General features: G+C 40.6%; 1 protein-coding gene across 1 annotated transcript in view; it reads right to left on the bottom strand.

Moving 5' to 3' along the window:
• Positions 1-1,591: 1,591 nt before the first annotated feature.
• Positions 1,592-11,405, bottom strand: part of LOC137274610 (serine-rich adhesin for platelets-like) — a 47,646-nt gene continuing 37,832 nt past the window's right edge. Inside the window, exons 8-13 of the mRNA XM_067807901.1 lie at positions 10,181-10,350; positions 9,716-9,830; positions 9,119-9,273; positions 5,783-8,481; positions 5,158-5,263; positions 1,592-3,957 (exon numbers count right to left, since the gene is read on the bottom strand). Coding sequence (XP_067664002.1) covers positions 3,850-3,957; positions 5,158-5,263; positions 5,783-8,481; positions 9,119-9,273; positions 9,716-9,830; positions 10,181-10,350 — 3,353 coding nt within the window. The 3' untranslated portion in view covers positions 1,592-3,849. The remainder of the gene's footprint in view (positions 3,958-5,157; positions 5,264-5,782; positions 8,482-9,118; positions 9,274-9,715; positions 9,831-10,180; positions 10,351-11,405) is intronic.

The raw sequence follows: 11,405 nt of genomic DNA, 5'->3' as shown, positions 1-11,405 counted from the left end.
GGATGTTTTGTCTGATGTATGAAAGAAGCAAAGATGGCTGTCTGTACTAGACAATCCAAAATCACATTGAAGGGTGGCTCAGGACCAATTATAACCTGGGCCCTGTTTCACCAAGCTATCATACTGTCATACCTCCTATACTGTACCATAGACTTTATGCAGCGCTATGATAGTGTTGTGAAACACATTAAGTAAACTTAATCTCAGTACTTTTTGTTACACTCAACTACTGAGTCTTAAATAAACTTAGTAGGAGGTTGTGCCAGGTAACCTTTGAGTGACCTATGACCATCCAATCAAATGCAAGTGGGCCCCATGGATTTAACAAATCGGACAATGGCTACTGTTTAATGTTTGGTGGGACTTTGCTAGTCACTGACACTGATACCTCATTAAATGGAAATCTGTATAAAACACAGATATTTGGTCAGCAGTATATACGCTAAGTGCTTTTTGATGTGGTTACCATTAGCTAATATATCCACAAACTGACATCCTTTAATATTGACAAAAAAAACACTATTTTCACTATTTAACTGTTTGCTCACTGTTGACAGTATTGTAGCGTGCTCCATCTGCATTACCCGGAAGCGCTCATATGGAAAATAGCAATCAGAATCGTTCATGAACAAACTTTTCCGAGGTAAAAGTTCAAAGGGTATATGCAAATGTCCACTTTCGTGATTTGGTAAGCTGTGTTCTGATTGGTCAATCTCAAAGGTTACCTGATGCGACCTCCAACAAGGCTTTGTAAGACTCGGTAATGGAGTGTAACGAAAAGTACTGAGACTAAAGGTTTATTAGAGTGTTGTGAAAGAGGGCCCTGGATCTTAAGCTGACTATAGAGTGTACATGTACTAGACTGTCATGAAGTGCAACTATACACCCAAATATGTAGCAGATAGAAAGCCAGCATAGAGACTGGTGTGTTGGGGTTTAATCCATGCCCACATCATACTAAAACGCATTACAGATGCTTTTTGTTTTTTTCCCTGTCAGGCATAAAAGACTGACCATCTCCGAGTCAGTATAGTGTTTCTAGGTGGACCATTCATGTTTAATCAAGGTTATCAGATCAAAATATAAAATTGTTATTTGTCTGGGGTAATACAATCAAATACGTGCAAGTACTGGTATGTCACTATACAGATGCAGCTATCTGACATGGAGGTTAAATCCTCATTTTACATCACCTCAAAACTAGGTCTCAACAATATGGTGATCAGCCATCCTGTTACAGCTGATACAGTCTTCCAGACCGTGTTGTGTTGTGCTGGTACTATGAGTATATAGTGGTGGTGGCACAACTGTAGATTAGCTTTGTACAAAAATATGAAGGCACTTCGGAAGATGAACATATAAATATTAGGCATGTGATGATGCAATAACATTGTCAGTATTATATATGCATTCTAAGCAGTGTTTTGGCACAGAGTATACACAGCTACATAGGATAACTTGACATGGGTAAAATGCATTTCTTTGGCAACAAGGTGTGCAAACGTTATATGGTGGTGTAAAACAGATCCAAGATTTAAAATGGATTTGAACAGATCCTATTAAAAACAGTAAATGTCCAGTTAAAAACTATTAAAACCGTACATTCACACAAACACAAAGTGTATTTACACCTATATTCTCCTCTACACTCAGATAATAACATTCAATACTCCCTCCTGGATAAAAACATGAAGAGACACAGATCATTAAACATCACCCACTCTCGTTTCAAACCTTAAAACCATGGCAACACAGGATTCAAACCCACACTCATCGGTTCAACTCAAGTTGCCTTTTGCCTCATTCTGCAGTTGGTAATATTTCAACTATATGACATCTAAAAATAACTGAACCAGATAAACCACTTACTGCGAGAAGTGGATAAACCATCATTGCTAGGAACTGAGTTTCAATGTCATTTAAGAAACTTTCAGGACAAAAGGGGGAATGCACACTTGCGCAGACATGCACGCACACATTCACACACGATGCGCCTATCATGGATGGCAATTGATTTCTGCTTATTTTATTTCAAACTGATCAATTTTGTGAATCGTCTGAACCTCTATTCAATGACACAATCATAAGTTTTCAGCTGAAAACCGATTTCCCTGTTGCCATCCATGTCCTATGCTATCACAGTAATGAAACAGTTCATAGTTTATTAGTTCAACTAGATATAGTTCATTTCAACTTCAGAACCCTGTATACAACCCTCTAAGAGTGAATGCTTACCACAGCAGGGTCCCAATCCACACAGTGTTAAAAGAATTAAAATGTTCCTACAGTGAACTGTTGAGGTATGACCTGTTCAAAGAATTACAATGTTCCTATTGTGAACTGTAGAACTATGACAGGTAAGAATGCTTTGTGGATCAGGACCCAGTATCACATCAGGCTGTAAAAACATACAACCCTCTGCCACGAAAAAAAACAAAACAATGGTGGACACCATGAACATACAAACAATGCTCTTGTGGTATACTGACACTATTATCTAGACCACACACATGCATGCACGCACACACGCACATCCACTAACATTTGTATACTGTCCATATATAGCTCTGCTGCTCAAAGGAGCTTTGTTTTTCCCTCAATCAATCTCAAGAAATGTCATACTATCAATCTCAACCTCCTGGGGAGTATACAACTCTTGCTGCCATTAGGTGCACTGAGTTCATGTGGCTTTGTCATCCTAATGAGATACTTGATACACCTACCTACCAAACGTTCAATGTCCACTCTGTGAACAGAAGTTGCTACAAACTTTTGAGACCTGCACTGGGATTATAACAGTTGAGAAAACATTTCACTAATCAAATTTGCCATCATAAGCTACCAAACCAAATTCTGCCAAGTTATTTTTTTGTGTTTTCTGGTGTGTAGACAAAGTATTTAGGACTGTTATCTCAAACATTTTAGATTAATGCATGTTAACGCGTTAGTATTATTAAGCACCTCCTTTGTTAGTTTCTAAGCACACAAAGGCACTCATTATGGCTGTTTTGGTAAGTCTACCAGAAGCCAGAATATACTAAAAGTATATGCATTCCATTCATAGCACAGCCATCTTTCACAAACATGAATTCTAAAATTTATATCTCAAATACTACTCAGGGAAGAGTATATATCAGGTCACACCTTGCTTCCTCAAGACTCAGGTGCATGTTATGATAACTTGTACAGTGAGATTCAAACTAAAAGATTGTTAAAGTTGCAACCAAGAAAGTGGTAAATCAGTTCCTCTAATATCATTGTCAAATACATGGATACTGATGTGTTCCATGTCAGAACCCTAACTGCTTAAAATGAGAAGGCTATACTGAACTGTGTTGTTCCATTACAAATCCAGTAAAATATCTGGAAGGGTTCTGTAATCCACACGACTTGACACAGCAAGTTTGTCAGACCAGTAGACAACACCAGCACAAACCAAGATTGTAACCTTGAGTGGTAGTGTTCTGTCCCTCAGCACGATCCTTGCTGTAGCAACCTGTATACATTGAAATCCATATATCTCACATTCCACACAATACTGGGAACTCTATGGTTATACAAAGTGACTTCACTCTGTAAACCAGAAATAAGCTCGTCATTATGATTCCAATGGGAACACTGTCATCCTCAGGTTCAGTGGGCAAGACACTCAGTCAGATTCATACATATATATATATATAGAAAGGACCGTTCAGCATATGACCAGACCCTTTTGACATTTATCCAGACCAAAGACTGTCTTTCCAACCTGTCTACGTGATAGACCGTCAGTTTGCAGCAACAGATCTTCAGATATACAGGGTGCTGTTGACAGATACATCTCAACAAAGGACTGTCCAGCTGACCTGTCTACACAACTGACTGTCTGCTGGATGCATCCACTACATGACTCTGGGGATACAGGCCAGTTGTACCATCCGCCAACATCCCAATACACCAGCCTGGACGACCTATGGCCTGAAATATAGTTTGTCAAAGTAAGAAGTAGTGCACTGCAACTAGTAACATATCACAACCTTTTCTATTCAATCAAACTTGCTCCTGTATATACAAATATATACGAAAACTGATATAAACAAGCAAAAAACACTACAGTGATGTGCCATAATTATGTCATAAAATGGCAGCCATCTTTGACGGCAATTTTGGCAGAGCGTTTAAGAAAAGTTAAAAAATAAGGGTTACCTACCCTACACAAGAAAGTTTGGTTGGTTAATATTTAGTGGTATGACCCTTATTAATCCTCACAGCTCTTGTCCTTCGAAGAATAGACAGATACAGTGCCTGGCTATGATGGAGAGGTATGGCTTGCCAAATCCTGGCAATCTGCTGAAAAAGTTCCTCTTTTGTTTTGATGGTGTTGGCAACTCGCTGCAACCTGATTTTGACCAATAACCACAAATTTTCAATAATGTTCAAGTCTGGTGATTGTGATGGCCATGGTAAACACTTGATATTGTTGGTTGTTTTCCATTCTTTAGTGAATCGAGATTCATGACATGGAGCACTGTCATCTTGGAAAAGAAATTACCATTTTGGAAGTGTTTGGTAAGAACAGGAAATAAATTGTCATCTAAAATAGAAACATACTGCTCACTGTTAATAGTTCAATCAATTTGAACCAATGTACCAGCTTAATGATAGGAAATACACCCCCAAATCATCACCGACAGTCCACCTCTGTGCTGGAAATCAGCATACCTGGCGCCAACACAAGAGGGTCTACACTCCTTTCCAGGTGTTCTCCACACAGAAATTTTGTTATTTTTTCCAAGGACCACTTGATCCTCATCACTAAAAATTACTTTGCACCAATTTGTTTCACTTTTCAAACATGACCTTGACATTGTTTATATGCAGCAGATGAGTTAATCGCCTTAGGTGACCTGTGATCTCTGAAAATGTACCCTTAAAAATTTGGGACCCTATTATTTTGTATATATGGCACACCAGACAATTTAATTTACCCAACCTACTGGCCACTGCCAGCTGGCAGCCATTTTATGACATAATTATGGCACATGACTGTATGTATGTAAATTTACAATGCTCTGATGTCAGTGCAATCAACTGTTTGACATCACTTGGAATTTACCACGGAATTCAGTTGTTTGATGCTTGTCACTCTAGACTACTGTGTTTTCTCACACTACTTACTTTGCTCATTTCCTTGATAAAACTTCCTTCTTCAAAGGTTAACTCCCCCTTGCCCTGGGGCACATGGCTCTTCACAGCTCTCCTTAAGGTCTTCTTATTGCCACCCCTGCCAGGTGCCAGAAATGTTACCAAAATTAGCTTGAATGATATGTTAAGGATGGAACATATTTTCTTTTGAATTCTAGATGAAAATTACAATTCCAATACTTGTTGTTTTCTGTTCATTCTTAGGCATATCAACTTAACAGGTATTGCATACAAACACGGTATCAATTTTGCATAGATGAGAATGAGAAATTCTACAGCCCTGGTAGGTACTGTGCAGATTTTGACTGACAAATTAACATGTCAGTGTCCTTGTGCTCTTGAGCCTGTAAATAATTTAATACCACTGTCACATAATATTCATGCTCTCCTTCGGGATTCTGAGTTAGCTTCACCTGCAGTCTGTGCTTGCTGTACACAGCAAATTTACTGTATCTGCTGGTCAGGCTTAATAATAGTATGTCAACAGACCCCACTGGCATGTCCCATTGCTCACAATATCAATCACAGGTTTGTCTAGTTAACTGGGTAGTGTATAATGGAATGTGGAATATGTCAAACATAAACAAATAACACTTACCCTCCATCGGGATTCCCCATCTGTGTCCGGGGAGGTGGGGATTTAGGGGACAGTGGTCTTGCAGGAGGAACAGGAGACCGTTCCTTCCTGGGAGAACGTGGCTTTTTAACAGGTGGTGTTGGTTTTGGTGGCACTGGCACAGGAGGTTGACCATCCATGCTGGTAGTCTCAGGTTGCTCAGGTGAGGTTTCTGGATGACCATTGGGAACTTCTGGAAGACCATTAGATGGTGCCAAAGGTTCAGTTGGAGATGTTGCTGATTGTTCTGAGAAACTGTCATCTGCATCACTTCCCAGAGGTTCTATTTGAGCATGTCGAGGTTCTGGCAGACCATTAGAAGGTTCAGAGTTGTCAGCAGAAGACTCTGCATCACTATTTACTGGTTGTGTGAATTCCAGCTGGCCACTGTAGGGTTCTGACAAGCCACCATCAAAGTCTGATTCAGGAGCTGGTTCTGCAGACTGTGGAGGATTGCCCTGACCTGAATTCACATCCTCAACATCTCCATTAGCACTGGCTTGGGTGCCTAGTTCCAGGTCATCACTCTCACCAATATCAAGTCCCAAGATGATCTTGTCAGAATCATCACTTATGTCACCATTTGTCAGACGAGTATCACAATTCTCTCCAACCTTTTCAGCAATATCAGTACTTTGTGCATCATGAGTTTGCAGGTGTTCATCACTGTTAGGTCCTGAACTGGCTGCAACCTCTACAGGACTAGTTCTACCTAAGTGTGCATCACTTTCTTCACACAAAGGACTCACATTCACATTATCAACAGCAGATGCAGTCTCTGGATGTTGTGTTGTCTCCTTTACAGGACCACAAAAATCTGGTGCTACTGGCGGAGAAACTGACATGTCTTTCTGAGAGGAAAACTTATCTATCTCTCTGATGATATGAGACACCCTACCACTAACACCTTCAGGGGGAACATCTATCGCTGTGGGTGGACTGATTATTTTTGGCTTGGGAAGTGTTGGTGGGGGAATTCTTTGTGGTTTTTGAGGAGTTGGTTTCTTGGCAACAAGATTGCTTATTGGATCATTAACCATATTATTATCGGTGTTACTTGTCGGTGATGAACCTAAGATGGGACTGGAAATATCGGTATCTGCACCAGGGTCTAAGCTATTCAAGGCTGTTGGACTCAAATCAGGACTGGAAATATCCTTATCTTTACCTATATCTAAGTTCTTTGTGGGCTTTGCACTTAGAACAGGACTGGAAACAGCTTTATCTGCAATGGGATTTGAGTTGTCAGTTGGTGATGTGGCTGATATAGGACTGATAACTTTATCTGTATCTTTGTTCTCAGAACCTGTGGGCACAGATGGAGCAGGGGCTTCTTCTCCATGTTGACCTTGCTCAAGTTCTGTTTGAACAGAAGAAAGATCTCCCCCTGTTTCCTGCACTCTTGGAACAGCAGGTGCTCTACTCTTTGCCTCCTTATTTATCACCTGGTATATAGGAGCATCATCCACAGGTCTCTGTACTGGGGGTGCAGCTGGAATTACCGGGGAATCAACAACAGGTGGTGAAAGTGAAGGCCCTGTTTCAACATAATACACAGGACTGTCTGGGAAGGGAGACGTCTCCCCTGAAGGATGAGCAGTAGATCTGGAGTCTGATGTAGCACTTGGAGTGTTTTCTGACTGAGTATTAACAGTTGGCACTACTGACAGATCATCTGGTGCCCTCTCTGGTGTTTTTTCTCGAGGACTTGGTATTGGAACTATTTTTACAGGTTTGTTTGGGACCATTTCTCCTGGGCATGATACTGGTCGGTCAATTGATGGGTTACGCATGTGACTAATAGCTTTGGGAGGCAGCACCACAGGTGGAACCTTCCTTGGGGTCAGGTGTTGCGTATGGTCACCTGGATAGATACCAGCCGTTTGAAGGCTGTTGTCACTCTTCGTAATATTTACAGGATTAGAAGGTGACCTCCTAAGTTCAGTATCTGTCTTTTTGAGGTATTTCCCTGAAATACTGTTAGAGGATTGCACTCTGCTAGCAGTGTTACCATGCATATTAATCTTGGGAGGTGGTGGCCTTGGTGGAGCAGGCCGAGATGACGGTCTTGAGTTTATAACCAGGTTTTGAAGTCGTGATGACTGGCGGGGTATTCGGATAACTTTAGGTTTGGCAAATCTTCTGGGTAAAGCAGGTTTCTCTCCAGGTTTGAGCTTGTTTTCTGAAGGAGATACTGAGGAAGTGGCAATAGTTGTGGGTACCAGTTCTTGCAAAGGGGATCCTGGCTGACTAGTGATGGGAGATTTCTGACTGTTGTTACGCTTAGGAGGAGCAGGCGCTGGTCGTTTAGGCCTGGAGTTAGAAGGTGCTGCCATCAAACTTGGACTGGGCACCTTATTGCTGTGATTTGCTTGATCCTTCCCTTGAGTATTCAACAAGACATTGTGAAGTTCACTCTTGAAGCTGGAGGTTGCCTGGAGGTTGTGTTGGCGATCAGGTATTTTGAGAGGTTTAAGTGGTTTGGGTTTTGGAGGGGGTGGAGCTCTGCGTGCTGGTTTTGGTTTAGGATCACTAAACGTGGAGTTCAAAGTGGTACTAATGCTGTTGTTGCTGGTGATATCGGATGTGTCCTCCTCGTTCACTCGACTTCGGTCTTCTCCTGAACTAAGGACACTAGACACATCTGATTTACTATCATCATCCTTGCTGTTGTCCAGTATCTGAAATACACAGGCAAGAGTGAAGGAGCTGTGCATGTTCATCTGGGTAATGACTTGCTTCTGTAATGGATGGGATTAAAAAGTTGTTAATCAAGTGACTGTCCAGTTATTAACTTTTGTATTGGAAATCCTTTTCAGTACATGGCCTTTGTGTTAATATTATTGCACAACTAAAATCATGAATAGCTAGCTCCTTAAAATATATATTGTGTTGTGACCAGTGTATTAAACTTACGTCATCTCCCATATTGCTGCATCCCACTGATTCATGATGTTCAAAAGGCATATCAAAGATTCTATGTATCACCCTGCTGGTCAATAAAGCAAGTCAAGACCAAAGTTTTCCAGTGGATAGTGATCAAATGTTAACATTGTATTTGAGGTGTATCAGTTCGTTTGTTTTTTAGGTCAAACTTATGGATAGAAGACACCAATCAGAATTATTGAAGGTGTATGATCTCAAAGATGTCAATGGTCCAATGTAGCATTTTCAGCAAATAATCATTCCCTTATATTGTACTGTAGGTGAATCTTATATTATACTAGATTCTACAAGAAACAGCACTAGACAGGGTTTCACAGCCTACTGTTTCTTGCACATGTCAGTGTGGTTATCTACAGGTTGACATCTACTGACTTCGAGATATGATCCAGGCAGCCATCCGACCTCCTCCCCGCGACTTCCCAACCACCAGCCATTGTCCAACGTCTCGTAGATGATGATGATGTCACCAGAGTCGAAGGTCAGATCTGTCTCAGAATGGCCTGGGTAGGGATGAATGGCACGGTGTTCTGAAGCCAGATGCATCACATTTACATCTGTATCAAGTTTCCACAATCCTCATGTTTACCTGTTTTTCAATATGATGATAGTGAGATCCTGACCCACAGTAGACAATGTTGATCATGGATACATATGTGAGAATATTCCAGTTTTATCACTGCATCAATGTGGGACGAATCTCAAAGAGATGCATGAAATCCACAGGCATGTGTATGGTGCAGGCAAACCTTGACACATGATTAAGGTGAACCAGGATTTGAACCCAGTCAATCATATAGCATATTTTTGGTGCAATCTACAAGTCTGACATATATGATGATGCACATGTGTCAAAGCCATGGACATATCTGCAGCAGATAATGACAGGCTGGATGATACATTTCTCAATTTATATCCAACCAGAGACATTTCAAGCTGATGAAGGATGTTTATGGCAAAACAGGGACAAACCTATTCCTAGCCACTCCTGATCTGATGATCTAGTTTTGTTGGGTGCCAGCTGATCATAGATGATGGGACAGGAATGAGTGCTCTCCCCTGATATGGATGCCGTATCAGATGTAATCTGTGAGACAAGACATTATGTAAATGACACAATGTATACATATTTTCGTCACACCTTCACCCACTTTTGCCTATGAATAGCAACAATCCTGATATAACTAAGCATATTTTCTTTTCAACCCACAAGTTTTCATAAATAACACATGATAATGGCTGTATAAGCAATGCCTATAACTTCATCAACATTTCTTTAAAAACACAGCAACAATTACATGGGAACCAATTTCTTAAGAAAAAACATATTTGTTTCTTATCCAAGTAACATTGGACATATTAAAAGCAATCTCTGACACTTAGTGCCAAGAAAACATCAGTTCTGAAACATATATAATATAGGATGTTATGACTGACCTCATCAACATATACAGCAGGGAACCACCCTTCCTCTCTGTCAGCCTCCTTCCTCCCATGCATCCACCCATTGCGGTCCTTCTCCCATGCCCGAAGAATGTCCCCTTCCTGTATGGAGAGTTCCCCCTTGGAGGAAGCCTGGTAGGCAAACAGTGCTCGGTATAGCTTCCCTGCAACAGTAGATGACACTTAACACTTTCTCATATTCAGTACTTGTGGACTGAAGGGTTTTCCAAAACTGTAGGGTGGTTTCTCTAGTGACTAACATATTTAAACACCATTTGCTTATGATCATATCAAAAGTATGGTTGGACACGTTGTGCATGTTGACTACACTTTTTTCGTAAAAAGCACTTCTTTTATGTATTACTTAAGAATCAACAGTTGCAACAATGATTAACACTGAAATAGTGTTCGCAACTTTCACTGAAAGGAGTTGTGGAAGATGAATTCCTGAATGTACTCACACTGACATCAGATGAGATCCTTGAGTGAATTATTATACGGTTATGCTCTGAAACATTGTGTTCCTCATAATACAGAAGTTGATCATTGATATCTATGTAACTCGTAAGGTGAGGTGAGGGTTGGTTAAATTTCATGTTCGCATGTGCATGGATGTGTTCGAGAATGTGATTGTGTCTGCCAGTACACAGACTAATGCTGTTTTCAGAGTGCAAGCCTTCTAAGCTACCATGTTGTAGCTTAACATGGACACTTGCCTTACACACTGTGTACTGAAAGCACGCCCATCACATCTTGTTTTAACCCCCTTTTACGCTGAATGGTACGCAAAATAACTTCAACTAGTAAGTGAGTGAGCAGTGTTTGCAATACTTTAATCGTCCAGCTGGCCATCAGTGCCTGCTGCTACCTGCATGCTTTAATGTCTACAGGCTCAGAATGAAATCTGCAGGACCATTTGTTACAGTAAAACCAATAAATACATAATACACTACAATGTACACAGTTTCACATGGTTTCTGCAAAGTCAAAGAAGCCTATGGCACACAGAGGAGTATTAATTTGTTAGACTGGTGTTGACATTCCTCAGGAAAAGCACTGAAATACCAGGTAGTGAGACTGTAGGTTGTCATAACATGATGGATCGTGGATGATTCCCGAATGTTAATAAAGAAAAAAAGGGGAAACATTCCAGATGAAAAATAATTGACAAATAATTTACTGAAGGCCAATAGGGCCTGCACATATTTGAAACTCCAAG

Source organism: Haliotis asinina, chromosome 2, assembly GCF_037392515.1.
Source record: "Haliotis asinina isolate JCU_RB_2024 chromosome 2, JCU_Hal_asi_v2, whole genome shotgun sequence".
NCBI lineage: Eukaryota > Metazoa > Mollusca > Gastropoda > Lepetellida > Haliotidae > Haliotis > Haliotis asinina.
This window is presented reverse-complemented; position numbering and strand designations above follow the sequence as displayed.